Source organism: Vombatus ursinus, unplaced genomic scaffold (genome assembly GCF_900497805.2).
Source record: "Vombatus ursinus unplaced genomic scaffold, bare-nosed wombat genome assembly UNPS02015175.1, whole genome shotgun sequence".
Lineage (NCBI taxonomy): Eukaryota > Metazoa > Chordata > Mammalia > Diprotodontia > Vombatidae > Vombatus > Vombatus ursinus.
In genome coordinates, this window is record NW_020954953.1 from 16,215,113 (window position 1) to 16,231,329 (window position 16,217).

Consider the following 16,217-nt stretch of genomic DNA (forward strand, 5'->3'; position numbering starts at 1 on the left):
TTTGCATCTGTTTGGCATTTGACTACGTGTGTGTTTGTATATGCACACAAATATATAATTGCAAATATATACGCATTTTATATACACACATATATACACATATCTACATACACAATATGACTAAAATTACAATGCAATTATATGTAACATATATATTCATAGTTGAAATATATATATAATATATACATATACTTGGCAATGTGAGAGAGAGCTGTTTAAAGGAAGAGGTTCCTTACAATGAAGCAAAACATAGAATTCCTTTTTTTTTTTTTTTTTTTGAATGACAAAGTTAAATGAAAATGTAATAAACTGTAAGACCTCTCTGGCCAAAATTGCCCAATTTAAATAATTTTAAACTAAATTTTTATTTGTTTTACAAATAGTTGACAGCTCTCTTCAAATATGTGAAGGGATATCAAATGGATGAGATATTAAGAGTTTTTTGGTTTGGTCCCTGAGGCCAGAACCAGGAGAAATAGATGAGAGTTAAAAAGAGATGGGCAGCCTTGTGAAATGGAAAACTTCCTAACCACTAGAACTCTTCCAAAATAGAATGGGTTGTTTTTCAGGAAGTAGTTGGTGTCCCATCACTGGATGTTGCAAAGTTGAGGTGTTGCCTTGTCAGCTATATTGTAGAAAGGATTATTGTTCGGGTATGGGTTTGGACTATAGCTTCTTTGAGGTCCCTTCCAATTCTAAAGTTCTATGATTCTGTGAATGCCACTACATGTATAAATATGGAAAGAGAACCAGGGAATGTTAAAGCTGGAAGGAACTTTAGAGATTGTCTAGTCTGCTATTCCTAGCTCCATTTTATAGATGGGAAAACTGAGGCTCAGGGAAGACAAGTGACTTGGCCGAGATTCCATGACTAATAAATGATAGAGCCATATCCTTAATCCAGATCTTCTGATTCCTGGTACGGTGTGCTTTCCTTTATACTATACTGCTACAATGGAGGATGGAGGAACCAAACAACATATTTGGCAGGTCCCCATATATATCCTACAGATTTCCTGAAAATACTTCCGGCTTCACAGTTGATGCAGCAGAATGACTGAAACAACTCACTAATATCCCCATTTCTTCTCAAATGAAAAACATATCTACTTAGAACATGTAGGCTATTCAACAAGGGAAAAACAGCATGATCTTATTAACACTGGTAAATCCGGACTTCTATAAATAGACTTAAATAACAAACATATACATATTTATATATACATAGCTATATATTCACACAGGCCATAAAGTGACAGATAACCTTACAAAAATAAAACCAACTATGAATCAGCTCAAAATTTTTTTTTCATTTCTTTGAATAAAGAAATTGAAAAACTTCAGGTGCCAAAAATATCCTTGCTGTGTGGCTCCTAGGGCACCTGGACACAAATGCAAATCCTGTAGTGGTACCACAGTCAAGTCTACAGGCAGCAGACACACCTTTCCCGATGCATGGTTAACTCCTGTAGTTGATGAAAAAAAGTCAGAAAACAGATGTTCCCAAGTGGCACAAGCAACATCTTTCCACGTGCTGTAGAATTTCCCCAACCAGTGTGAAATTTGAAAATGTCAAGTAGTCCTTTGAGTCCACAAATGACAGAACATCACTCCCATGGAATAGCTCTCTTCTGAGTCTTTCTTTTTTTAAATGCCAATGTATTCCCTTTAACTGGATGTGGAAATGAGATTGGTGATCTGCAACCCCAAAGACAAGATTCTGAATTAAATAGCAACAATACAAAAAAGTATTTATACTGTATTCTTCCCATCTAAAAGTGACATGGGAAACATGGCAACCCAACAAGATAGACCACATATATTCTTTTTTACATTCTCTTCCTGTTACCGAGGGATTGAATCATGAAATTATCAAAATCACTGTGAGTGAATCCCTTCTCTATTCCACAGATTGCTGTTGTATGTTCCTTGAAATAGATCATGTCCCTCTCCCCACTTCCTTACCTCTTATAGCACCTCGTATATAGAAGGCCCTCAATTGTATATACCTGAATTAAAGTGATTGATCCATCAAATGGATATACTGTCATTTGAAATTGAGATTCCATGCATTAGCTAATTTGCTTCCAGTGAAGTTGCTTTATCAGGCCAGATCTCTGGGGAATAGTTTTTAGGTCTCCTTTTAAGGAAAAATGTAAGACTTTGTAGCAGTTTAAAGGGTTGCCGAGGATAAAACAAGGTAAGGGAGAGAGTTCTGACTGGATCTCAAATAGAACTCTCAACATGGGCAAAAGAAGATGGTTCCTCAGGTTCCAGGTAAGGCCCTTCAGTGGCCGTCTTTGCACCCTGCTGTTGATAGATCTCCTGAACCAACAAGCTGTTTGTGCTTTTCCATTCTCTGTACTTCTTGGCCGTCAGCTTTGGATCCTCCAACAACTGATTAATCATGGCTAAGTCATGTTCTTTACACTGGTAAAGGAGAAAAAACAAAAATCAAAAATGGAGTCATATTTTCCATACAATCTAAAGAACCAGGATTAGTCCTTTCAAAAAATTACTCCTTTTATTTATTAAGTGCCTACTATGTGCCAAACACTGTGCTAAGTGCTAAGAATAAAAGGAGAAAGTAAAAATGGCCCCAGCCCTCAAAGAATCCACTTTTAATCAGGGATATAACATGGAGAACTCTATACAGAGAAGACAGATACAGAATAAGTGAAAGGTAACCTCAGAAGACAAGGCATTAACATCTGGGGAACCTGGGAAAGGCTTCAATCAGGAAGTGAGATTTGAGCTAAGTCTTGAAGGGAATCAGGGAAATTAAAGAGGTAAAGGTGAGGAGGGATAGATTCCGGGCACAGACAGTGCAAATACATGGAGAAAAGAGATGGAGAACAAAAGAAAACTTAAAAGAAGCAAAGAAAAGATGGACAGCTCTGAACACAATGTGTTAGTATTTCTTACATAGGCTTTCTTGAAATGGAAATTTATTGTTGTATATTTTGAACCCTCTCTTACATTCTGCTGTGCATATGGCAAGGTTTTTTTTTCTTTTCTTATTTTGTATTTAAGTTTTAATATTTAAGTGCATAATGTTTCTTTTCTTATTTTATATTTAAGTTTTAGTATTTAAGTTTAAAATTTTAAAAAAATTTAGAAAAAAAAAGAAAGGAGATGGAGTACTTTGTGTAAAGAATAGTAAGCAGATCAGCGGAAATGAATAGAAATAGAACTTGTGGAGGGAACTAAAATGTAAGACTGGAAAGGTAGGAAGGGGTCATATTGTAAAGGGCTTTAAATGCCAAACAGAGAATTTTCTATTTGGTCTTGAAGATGACAGGGAGTCGCTGGAGTTTATTGAGGGGATTGGGGTGGGAATGGGGTATCATGATTTTCCTTACTATAGGAAAATCACTTTAGCAGCTGAGTGCAGGACAGAATAGAGGGGTGAGAGACTTAAGGCCAGGAGACAAATGAGGAGGCTATTTCAGTATATCACGTGTGAGGTGATGAGAGATTGAACTACTTAAGTGGTAACTACTTAAGTGGAGATAAGGAAACTCAAAACAGGAGATGTTGGAAAGATAGAAATGACAAGATGTGGCAACAGGATGGATCTGTGGTGTGAGAATGGGGATTTAAGAATGAGAATTCAAGGCTGTGGGAGTAACCCAAAGGATAGGTGCGCCCTCAACACAATAAATAATTTCAGAAGCAGAGAGGGTTGTTGTAGTGAAAGATAATGAGTTCTGTTTTAGATATGTTGAGTTGAGATACCTACAGGATATCTACTTCAAATGTGCAAAAGGAAATTGGAGATTGCCTAGAGCTCAAGAGAAAGACTAAGGTTGGGCATATACATGCAGGAATCACCAACAAAGAATAAAAATTGAATCTATGACAGCTGATGATCTGACCAAACTGACAAAGAAGAAGCAAAGGCACCTACCCTACTATAGAAGGCTTTTTCAAGGAGGTTAGCTGATAAAGAAAGTAGAGTCCAACAGTTCAGTCAGCCAATCATCAATCATTTATTAACTGCTTACTATGTGCCAGGCACTGTGCTAAGCAATTGGAATACAAACAGAAAAAGAAAGACAGTCCTTCCCTCAAGGAGTTCATGTTCTAATGTGTGAACATAAAAGGAAGCTGATGGGGGAAGAAAGGAGTGAGAATGCACCAGACACAAAGCCTTGAGGAGAGAATTTGTAGTACAATCTGGGGAGGGGGATGAAGACATCTTTGATCTGGATCTCCTCCTTAAATTGGTGGCTCTGGGAGGAATTAGCCAATGAGAAGGTGAGGGCTCAGGAGTGGAAAGTACTTCCAATGTAAGAAATAATCCCTGGGTGAAGTGAGCTTCCACAGTGACGAGAACGGAAATATGGGATTACAACTAACGGGTTTGATTCCAATGAGGGGTTATGTTTTGTTTTGTTTTTTTTAAGGATAAGGTAGACATGGACATTGTAGGCAGCAAAGAAGCAGCTAGTAGACAATGAGAGATTGAAGATTAGAAGCAGAGTGAGGATGATAGTGGGGCAATATGCTGGAGAAGACAGGAGGAGTCAGGATCAAGAGTTCATGATGGAGTTAGTCTTAGCAAAGACAAAGGCCACCTCCTTCATCTGAGATAGGAATAAAGGAAGAGAAGGTTAGGAAAAGTATTTTTATGCAATAGGATGAAGAGAAGAAGAACTGGCAAATTTATCTTGGAGGCAATGAGGGTTAAGTGACTTGCCCAGGGCCTATAAATGTCTGAGGCTGGATATGAACTCAGGTCTTCCTGACTCCCAATCCAGTGCTCTATCCACTATGCCACCTAAATGTGACTTATTATTATTTAAGATTTTTTTAATGAGAAATGGGGAGGCGAGTTGATGAATTAAAGCTAAAAATCATAGTTGGCCTAGAAGGCACAAAAGGGAAAGAGTACAGTTGAAAAATTAGAGTGACAATAGGCAGGTCAACTAAATTTGGGCAGGAAATTATACAGTGGATAAAGTATTTGATTTAAAGTCAGAAATGCTATGCTCAAATTTTTAATCTTCCATTTACTGCCTGTGTGATATTAAGCAAGTAATTGAACATTATCCCTTCAGTCTCAGTTTCTTCATCCAGAAAAGGGGTAGTGGGGGTTGGACAAGATGATGACCTCTCAGCTCCCTTCCAATTCTAAATCTCTGATTCTAAGTCATATACATAGAGAGTAAATACATTTGGAAGGACCTGGAAGACTTATTTTTTAAGAGAAGCACTACTTGCCCCTTCTATGTACTTATGTTCAATTTTTTTTTAGAAAAATGTCGGGGAGTTCTGGTTAGCTTCCATGTTCTAACATGTAGGCTTCTTCATTCATCTTTATAACTTCCCTGGGGCCTTGGGCACAAGAGGATTAGAGGAGTTGGAAAGGAAAGGGATCTTAGAGATTTTTATAGCCACCTCCCTCATTTTATAGAATAGGATATTGGAGCCCAGATGTGAGTGCCCTCCTTACCCAAGATTACGTTATATCTATTTTTTATACACATGTTTTATATATATCTATTTATATGAATGTTCTCTCCCACATTAGAATGGGAAATTTTTAAGGTCAGGTATTGATTCCTTATTGTCTTCTTATCCACAGCACATATCATGAGCCTGGCAGGTAGCAATTACTGAATAAGTGACTACTGATTGATTAATCTTAATTGATTGATTGATTAAATGACTAGCCCAAGTTCATATGAGTAGTAAGTAAGGCAACTTACTCAAGGTTTGAACTTTTAAGTAACACAGCTCCAGATTCAGAAATAGAGAGACCATCATACCATAATACCTCCCAACAAATATACATTGAATAAAACTAAATTGTATTTCCAGGATCTAGATTTTAAACTTATAAAGAATTTTTCTTCCATTAAGATTGACAGTGTGTTCTAATCACACCATGATATTTTAATCAATAATTTTAATTAAGTGCCTACTATGTGCCAGGCACGGTCAAGATTTTTACATTGTTCTTAAGATACTTCTATTGCTTAGAAAACTTAACACTTTATTCTTCAAATATCTAGCTTTTTGGGAAATTTTACAAAATAAGCATTTTCTTATATGATTAATAGTATTCAACTTGACCCCAAATATAACTACTGTATTGGGGGAGGGGGAAGAATCTTTTTTCTCTGTTGGGTCCAAAACTCACATTACCCTTGTATTCTACTAAGCAACCTCCACCATATTTGTCTCAATCTCTGGGTTTCCTTTTTTATGAGTAGAAAGGGAAAGGGGTGGGCATTAAAGAAAGAAGTGAATAAAAAAAAAAAATTAGTATTTTGGGCTTCTTTCCTAGAATATCTCCCGTGAGGGCTGGCAGCATTTATGAAATGACCACATTGATACTAAGCTCATGATGGTTGAATAAATGTTTGGTTTTTTTGTTTGTTTTTCACTACTCTGAATGTGTCTGATTTTCTGGCAAACAGTCAAGAATTTTAGTATAGTTTTCAAAGCTGAGGAGAATAAATGTTTGACTTTTACTTCACAGGGTAAATATTAGACCTTTGGCTGGACTCAAGACCTAACTATTGAAAATGTCTTCCACCATTGAGTATTTAGAGCTAAACATTCTTTATGGCTGAGCATGCAGCTAGTAAGGGTTTCAGTCAGTCCTACAATGGTTCAGTCTACTAATCAGATGGATACATCACTGGTGAGTTAGAACTAAAAAAGCCTTAGTGAAAAGTCAGCAACCATGGAAGTAACCCAAGAATACCTAGGGATCTATATTATGACATCTCATGGAAATGTATTTAAATTCTTCCAACTTCCTGAAAGAACTTACTTTAAGAGCTTACTTTCCAGTTTGTAGTCAGTGCAGGGACTTGTCTTTATTGCTAGAATGTGCTTATGGGCAATATGAACTATTGCCTTAAGCACCTCCTTGTTTCTTCATGAAACTTCTCTGCTGTGTTTGTCTTGTCCACACTCACACTGCTAATTCTGAAGACTATAAAAATCATTCATTTCATAGAGCTTTTCTATATTACTTAATGGGTTATTGTGTAAAAAAAAGTATTTTCCAGTGCTGTTGCACTTCTGGTGAGGAGCCGCTCTTTGCTATGGTAATCTGGACTTTCCCTTCCCATAGTAGATGCAGTCTTTCAGTGAGAGTCCCATAATCCAGGGGTGGGGAACCTGTGGCCTCCAGGCCACATGTGGCTGTCCTCAAATTTGGGTTCAGTCAAAGGGCCTCCCGTATACTCGTGTAGAATGAGTGGCAGTTTAGACTGAGTCAAAAGAAAAGATCCATTACAGAGTGGAGAGGAGTGGATACAGGGGGCAATAGTGTACGGTTTGCTAAGTAACTTGTATTTCTTTATCAACCTGGACTTCTGGTGACCAGGGGAGAGCTGAGTCTTAAGGAGGACTATAGGGGACAATGACTATATTGTCACACTCTAGAAATACTTCCAGGGACTATATTATCATCATCATCATCATCTTTATCACCAGCATTTATATAGCCCTTTAAGGTTTGCAAAGCACTTTGACAAATATTTCATTTTATCCTGAAATACCCTGAGAGGTAAGTGCTATTATTATCCCCATTGTACAAGTGAGGAAACTGAAGCAAACTGAAGTTAAGTGACTTGTCCTGGCTCACACAGCTTTTTTGGCCAAATTTGAATCAGTCTTCCAGACTCCAGGTCTAGCATACCCTTCCACTGGGCCACCTAGCTGTTTAAGAGGCTTCTATTTTCCCTGCCCTGAAGAACAGAATATATTCAATGGAAGAAAAAAGAGACCCACCAAATGATCCCATGTCTAGTTCTTACTATAACAAAGATTTAGAGGTGTGAGTGTCTCTGTGTGTGTGTGTGTGTGTGTGTGTGTGTTTGTGTGTGTGTGTGTGTGTGAAGTCATTTTTCAGTTGTGTCCAACACTCCATAACCCTGTTTTGGGGTTTTCTTGGCAAAGATAATAGAGCAGTCTGCCATTTCCTTCTCCAGCTCATTTTAAAGATGTAGATATACTTGTGATCAAACAGGAACACATGAACTACACATTGCAATAGCCTTATGGAACAGGAGGGCCAGTAAAGATCACCAGATTTGGAGGTGGAAGATGTGGGCTCATCAGACTCTAACAATTATTAACTACAATTGTGAACAAGTCATTTAACTTCTCAATTTGCTCCCACAGGGGTATTTGGGGGAAGGCACTATATAAAAATTGAATTATTATCAGGAATGTGGTTAGCTTATGAAGTGGACAAGAATCCTATACCCCAACATTAGTCATAAAGGTAGTGTTTCTCTTTTCATTTACTTTATGTAACTATAAACTCATATATTTAGAGCTGGAAGGGATCTTAGAGGTCATTCAGTCTTATTAATCAAAGAATTAACAAGTAATAAAGCACCTAGTATACGTTAGGCTCTCTGCTAAGATCTAGGGATACAAATAAAAGAATGCAAACATCTCTTTTCTCAAGGGGCTTACATTCTAAGGGAGTAGTGTACATGTACACATATTAATATATACAAAATAAAACGAATCAATGTAAAGTGGTAAGGAAAGTTAAACAATAGCAGATGGGGGAGCCAATAAATCAATTAACATTTATTAAGTGTCTACTATGCACTAGGGATACAAAAAAGAGTCAAAAGACAGCCCCTTCCCTCAAGGAGAATACAATCTAATAGGATGAGGAAAGGCTTAATGTACAAGGTGGTGCTTCAGTTCTGAAAGAAAAGAGGGCTTCTATGAGACAGAGAGGAAAAGAGTGTATTCTAGGCATGGAGGATGGGCAGCGGAAGACAAGGAAACAAGAGCTGGAGTACCCTGTATAAAGAACAGAGATAAAGCTAGTTTGATTGGATTATAGAGATTAGGAGGAAGAGTTCTATATAATGAGGCTGCAAAGATAGGCTGGAGCCTGGTTGTAAAGGGCTTTAAAAACCAGAATAGTATATATTTAGTCCTAAGGCAATAGGGAGGCACTGGAGTTAAATGAATAGGGGAGTGACAAGGTCAGATCTGTACCTAAGGAAAATTATTTTGGCAGGTATGGAATAGAGTAAGAAAAAAATTGAGACACAATGTCAATTCAAAGGCCATTACAATAATCTGGGAGAGAAATAATAAGGGCTTGAATTATAGTGGTAGCAAGGGTTTGATGGAGCCAGCTAGGATGAGCTCATGATTGTTAAATTTTCAGTGTAAGAACTTATACCTTGGAAATTGATAAAAACTACAAATTATAGTTTGATTTGTTTTGTAGTCTAAACTTAAGAAAGTGATTAGATAAAATGTCAATAATCTGGATTAAAATTAAAAATGTCATGCATTGGTTTTCCTAGAATACCTGTGATTGGTAGATACAGAAATGAATATGAATCAAAGAGATGTTGTGGAGATAGAAACATCAAGATTTGACAAATGATTGGTCACATGGGGCTAAGGTGAATGAAAGGATGAAAATAATACCAGAGGGTAAATCTGGGAGGTTGAAAGTGATGCCCTCGACAAAAATAGAGAAGAGAGGTGAGTTTTGAGAAAAGAATTAACAGTTCCATTTTGGACATGTTGAGTTTAAGTCATCTCTGGGACATCCAGTCTGAAATGGCCAATAGGCAGTTGGTGACATAGGAGAACTGGGGTAGGATATATGAATCTGTGAATCACCAGCTTAGAAATGATAATTAAACCCACGAAAGTTAATGAGGTCACCAAGAGAGAAAGTGTAGCTAGAGAAAAGAAAAGGGCCAGGACTGAACTTGGGAAATAGGCATAGTGAGACAAGGGCATGATATGGATGATGAGTCAGCAAAAGAATGATTAGACATGTATGAGGAAAAAGAAAAAATTATGCCATGAAAATCCATAGAGAAGACAATATCCAGGAGAAGAGTGTCAAATGCAGCAGAGAAGTCAAGAAGGATAAGAACTGAGAAAAGGCTATTAGATTTGTCAATTTAAAAGTCATTGTTAACTTTGCACCAAACAGTTTCAGAGAAGCCAAAAGGGTTAAAGAGTGAGACAAAAGGAAGTGAAGTCAATGAGTATAGACGTTTTTTTCTAGGAGTTTGGCAGATAACAAAAGGAGAGATATGTAGAATAATAACTTAAGGACATGGTAAGATCTAATGAAGATTTGGGTTTTTTTAAAGGATAGGGGACACCACAGCACATTTGAGGGCAATAAGAAAGGAACTAGGAGATAGGGAAAGACTGAACATTGAGAAGGGATATGTTGTTGGAATATGCTGGAGAAGACTGAAGGGGATGAGATCCAAGACACATGCAAAGATTGACCTTGGGAAGGAGAAATGCCATTTAATTCCTGAAGACTGGAATAAATGAAAAGACAGTGGGGTATAAAGTCAAGGAGTTTTAGGTGACAAGAAAGGGAGAAGAATCCATGGCAAATTGCCTCAATTGTGTCAATAAAATAAGAAATGAGATTTTATCTGAGAGGAGGAAGAAGAGATGTAGAACATTTGGAGATAAAGGGAAGGTTTGGAATAGCTCTTTGGAAAGTGAGAAAAGGAATCATTTGGGAAGGAGTAAAAAGATTGTCCTGCTGCAGTGAGCATCCAGCTGAGGCTGGAGAACATGAATTACAGTGCACTCAGCATGATTGTGTGACTTCCTCCAGGTCTACAGGAACAGGGGAAGCAGATGGTGGGAGTAATCCAGGTCATGGTTTAGCAAGGGGTGAGCCATCTCATCATTTTAGAGAGAATGAATATCAAATCCTTACTCTTTAAAATACCCTCCCAAAACCTTGTCTCCTAGTCTCACTACAAAGGGAAAGAATTCTAAATAGATATTTTAGGATGATTTAATCTTCTGTTGACCAACATGGGAAGCCTGTTTAATATCCACTGAGCCCCTCACTCTGCTGTTTCATATCATTGCACTGCCACAACGCTTCCTGGTAGCCCACTCATGATGCATGATGCTAAAACAGATTGAAAAATAGAAATAAACAAGCTGATTTATCAAAGCTTTCCAGAATTTAAATGTTTTCTCTCACTCCAGGGAGTGTTTTCCAAAGTCTCTAAGACTTCTGTCCATGGTATTATGCTGATATGGAAGCAGGATGTCATTGCTATTAAGAACTATTTTAGTTACAGGAGGACCCAAAATAACTCTGGTACATCCTGTGCATTGTTAGCATGCCACGAAAACATCTGTTTCTCCATGATCACACATGCGCACGTTTCACTATCCTGCTTTCATTCAAATTCCCAGCTTTAAACAACTTCATTTGGAAGCCACTGAGTTTGCAAATCACTCGATAGAAAAGACACCAATCTGACCTTGGTCAGAACATCGCAGATACACACCTATGGTCACACCTCTAGTAGGTTTTCATGACATGCAGAGTAATTAAAATGACATTCTTTAGTAGAGCAATCAGCATCCCACAGATTATATCCCATTTATTTTTGTTTTGTGTGGCTTTTTGGACTAAACTTGTGACTTCACTGGCATAAGGAGCTCCAGCGACATAGCCATACCAATATAGATCTGAATCTTCTCTGCAACTTGGAATTGTAGCAAGTTAACTAAATCTCAGGGAAGTTACATGACTTACAAGGGGACCCAGCCAGTACATGTCAGAGATATCTCTCTGTCCACTACACCATGCTGCTAATCTCTAATTTACTTATGAACCTAATGTCACTCCTTAAGCTTACTAGATAGAAAGCAGCTAAGTGGCTCAATGGATAAAGCATTGGGACTGGAGTCAGGAAGACCTGTGTTCAAATCCAGCCTCAGACACTCAAACTGGGCAAATCACTTAACTTCTGTTTGCCTTAATCTACCGGGGAAGGAAATGGAAAATCACTCCAGTATCTTTGCCAAGAAAACGCCAATGGATAGTATGGTTCACAGGGTCACAAAGAGGTGGACATAACTGAACAACAAAAATGCTTCCTAGAACAAGTGAATGAGAGGAACTGATGGCATATATTGGGATTTTTCCTTCAAGATGACTATATAAAGCAAGGATTATTGAAGAGGGGTCATTATACTTATCTATAATATATATGTTGCATATACATATATATAAAATTTGTGCATATATAATTATATGTATAATATATACATAAATTTTGTATAATATTTATGTTTCTTTCATGTTTGTAAATATATCTTACATGTTAGTTCATTTGGTCTTCAAAACAACCCTGTAGGTGCTATGATCATCCCCATTTTACAGATAAGGAAACTGAGGCTGAAAGAGGTTAAATAAGTTTCCCAGGATCACAGAGGTAGCAGCAAGGGCATGAGGGAGGACTTGAAATCAGTTCTTCCTGAATTCAAGTCCATAACTCTATTCACTGCACTAACTGACTGCCTTACACACAAGACCTCACAAAACACTCAGGATTAAATAGCTCTACGAAGATTTCAGTTTGAGCTCCCATACCACTAGAGGGACTTCCCCCTGGAGCAAAACATCCTGTCAGCTCATTTTAAAGCCAGAAACTTTACCTTCAATGTGCTGTTCAACGTCCGGATTTTGTGGAGTTTCTCATTGATGGATGGATTTTTGCTTCGCTTGACAAATGATTTCCTCAACTCCTTTTTGGTTGAAGGTCGTCGATCCCCAATAGGAGATAAACTGGCTTGTTCTAGAGATTTGTAAAGCTTTTCCATTTCATCATCTTCAAGGCCTTTTGTCTGTTCTATAAAGAAAAAACAGTTATCACAGGGAATCACTAATTTGGAGAGTAGGAAAGAACCCCAGAAACCATCTCACCCAATTCATATAGCATATCACCACTATAACAAATGTGACAAATGGTTGTCTAGACTCTGCTTGAAGACTTCCAAGGAGAAAGAATCAATCATTTCTTGAAGTAGCCCATTTCACCTTTAAAGTATTAGGAAGTTTTTCCTGATATCAAACCCAAACTGGACTCTGTAATTTCCACTCTTTACTCTTAGCTATAACCTCTAAGGCCACACAGAAAACAAAACAAAACAAAAACTAATCCTTCCTCAGCATGACAACCCATTCAAATACCTGAAGACACCAATCATATCCCTCCCTAGTCTTCTTCAAGCTAAGCACCAGTTCCCTCAATGAACTATCATACAAAGGGGAAGGGGGGAGTAATAAGCATTTATAAAACACCTACAAAGTACCAGGTGCTGTATCATATGATCCTCACAACAATCCTTTGAGGTAGGTGCTGTTATTATCCCCATTCAACAACGGGGAAGTTGAAACAAAATAGAGATTGTTACTTGCCCAGGGTCACACAGCTAGTGTAAGTGTCTAAAGCCATATTTGGGTTTTGTTGATGGTGGTGGTTTTTAAATGCACTGCATTTTTCCCTTAAAGTCTTTTTTCCCCACTTAATAGTATTTTATTTTTTCCAATTACATGCAAAGATAGTTTTCAACATTCACTTTCACAAGATTTGGAGTTCCAAAATTTTTTCTCCTTCCCTTCCCTCCCCCCATCCCCAAGACAGCATGCAATCTGATATAGGTTATACATGTACAATCATATTAAACATATTTCCACATTAGTCACATTATGAAAGAAGAATCAGAACAAAAGGGAAAAACCATAAGAAAGAAAAAAAAACAAAAAAGAAAGCAGTATACTTCAATCTACATACAGACTCCAGAGTTCTTTCTCTGGATGTGGATAGTGTTTTCCATCATGAGTTTTTTGGAATTGTCTTAGATCATTGCATTGCTGAGAAGAGCCAAGTCTATTAAGGTTGGTCATCACACAATGTTGTTGTTACTGTGTACAACATTCTCCTGGTTCTGCTCACTTCATTCAGTATCAGTTCATTCAAGTCTTTCCAGGTTTTTCTGAAATCTGCCTGCTCATCATTTCTTATAGTACAGTAGTATTCCATTACATTCATATACCACAACTTGTTCAGCCATTCCCCAACTGATGGTCATCCCCTTAATTTCCAATTCTTGGCCACCACAAAAAAGCTGCTATATATGTTTTAGTATATGTGGGTCCTTTTCTCTATTTTATGATCTCTTTGGGATATAGACTTAGTAGAGGTATTTCAGGACTCAAAGGTCATGCACAGTTTTCGTAGTTCCAAATTGCTCTCCAGAATGGCTGGATCAGTTCACAACTCCACCAACAATGCATTCGTGTTCCAATTTTCCGACATCTTCTCCAACATTTATCATTTTCCTGTTTTGTCACATTAGCCACGCTGATAGTCAATAGTGATTTAGAGCATTTTTCCCTATGACTATACATAGCTTTAATTTCTTCATTTAAAATTGCCTATTCATATCCTTCCATTTATCAATTGAGGAATGATTTGTATTCTTATAAATTTGACTCAGTTTTCTATATATTTTAGAAATGGAGCCTTTATCAGAGACCCGGGCTATAAAAATTGTTTCCCAGCTTTCTGCTTCTCTTCTAATTTTGGTTGCATTGACTTTGTGCAAAAAATTTTTAATTTAATGTAATCAAAATTATCCATTTTGCATTTCATAACGTTCTCTATCTCTTGTTTGGTCATAAATTCTTTCTATGGCCACATTTGAACTTAGGTCTTCCTGACTCTAAGCCTAGTGCCCTATCCAGGCCTAACCTGCCTAGGATTTATCAGTCAATAACACTGATAAAATATTGAATCTTTTGAATAATTTAATCTTTTGACAAAAAGTACTAACAAAATTGCTAAGCACTGAAATCTCTTTGAAATAGAGGTTGTGCAATACTTCTCTCTAGGAAGTTCATAAAAATAGAAAATAGTGCTGGGCACACAGTGGGCATACAATATATATTTACTGATTGATTCTCATCATCCTGGGATGAGTGTTGTCTGAGGACAGAGGACAGAAATTCAGTAAGTGATCTTGTAAGGTCCCTTCCAATTAGAGCTAACCTCACAAATCAGGAAACCACCAAACATGTTAAAATTCTCAAGGCGATTCTCAAAATAGCTACCTTACCTGATAATCCCTAAAATTTTACCTCAGTTTCCTTTAATTTACAGTACTAATATCTAGTTAATGCAAATATTTGATTAAAGTGTTACCGCCATGTAAATAAGCTTCATATGCTTTCATTAAAGCAGGTTTTGATAGAGGGCAGTGGATGAGTGCACTGTGCCTTAGAGAGAAATGGTAAGAAGGCTTCACCAAGGGAGAAGAAAGGAGGCTGAAGACATTAGAGACAGACATAATATTCCTATTTTATAACTTGGTTAAGAGTAGAACCTCTTCCAAGCCTTTGACTCTATGAATTTTTATTCCAGAACATGATATTTTCAGGAAAAAAAATGTTGTCCCTAAGAAAATTAATTACAAATGTTCTCATTTTCTTTTAAATCAAGAAAATAGATACTGTGCCTGCATTACAGTGGTTCTTAATTCTCCAAATGAAACTTAATTGTCAAGGGTATTGGTTAGCCCTGAATACTTTGTTCTTAACAGTTTTGGAAGAACAATGCCAGAAAACTCCATTCAAAGCTACATGTGGGCACAATTAGCCTTCCTGACTGGGCCTGTGCACATGCAACACAGGGGAGATTTTGTGCAACTGTCATCACTGGATGAGATCAGCAAGGCAGAAGTAACAAGTCACGACAACCATGTCAGAGTTAGGCTAAGAATGTAAGAATGTTAGAATCACAGGCTTTCTGAGTTGGAAAGAAAATCTGAGGCTGCACAGTCTAATCTGTAAATAAACAGGAATACTCTCTGCAATTCACATGGCAGCTGGTCATCTAGTTTTTGCTTGAAGGCATTCCTCACTTTTGTATCACTATATCCTAGGCAACTAGACCTGGAGCACTGCGCCTAGATTTAGGAAGACCTAGGTTTAAATTTGGCCTCGCCGTGTGATCCTAGGTAAGTCATTTAATCTCTGTTTGCCTTAGTTTCCTCAACTGTAGTACTTTAAAAATCCTTCCTTTCTTTGTGCATCCTTTTTTCCTTCCTTCATTCTGTTCATCCCTCCATCCTTCTTTCCTTCCATCCTTCCTTCCTTATTTGTAAGGATGTTTTTCACTCCTGGAGAGTTAGAGTGGTGTAACGAATAGTGTACTGGGTTTAGGATCAGGAAGATTAGAGCATATTTGCCTCAGATACTTTTTAGCTGTTTGACCACTAAAAAAATCACTCAACCTTTATCAAGCTCAGTTTCCTCATCTCTTAAATGAGGGCCTTGGACTCCATAGCTTCTAAAGTCCCATCCAGATCTAAATTTATGACACTATAATTTTGTCTTTCTGCACCTTATTCCCATT

General features: G+C 37.4%; 1 protein-coding gene across 6 annotated transcripts in view; it reads right to left on the reverse strand.

Annotated features, from left to right (window-relative positions):
• Positions 1–1,122: 1,122 nt before the first annotated feature.
• LOC114031541 (interactor protein for cytohesin exchange factors 1-like) overlaps positions 1,123–16,217 on the reverse strand; it is a 193,332-nt gene continuing 178,237 nt past the window's right edge. For all 6 annotated transcript variants that reach the window (XM_027846675.1, XM_027846680.1, XM_027846677.1 and 3 more), the window contains 2 exons: positions 12,457–12,650; positions 1,123–2,430 (listed from right to left, as the gene is read on the reverse strand). In XM_027846675.1, coding sequence (XP_027702476.1) covers positions 2,227–2,430; positions 12,457–12,650 — 398 coding nt within the window. In that variant the 3' untranslated portion in view covers positions 1,123–2,226. The remainder of the gene's footprint in view (positions 2,431–12,456; positions 12,651–16,217) is intronic.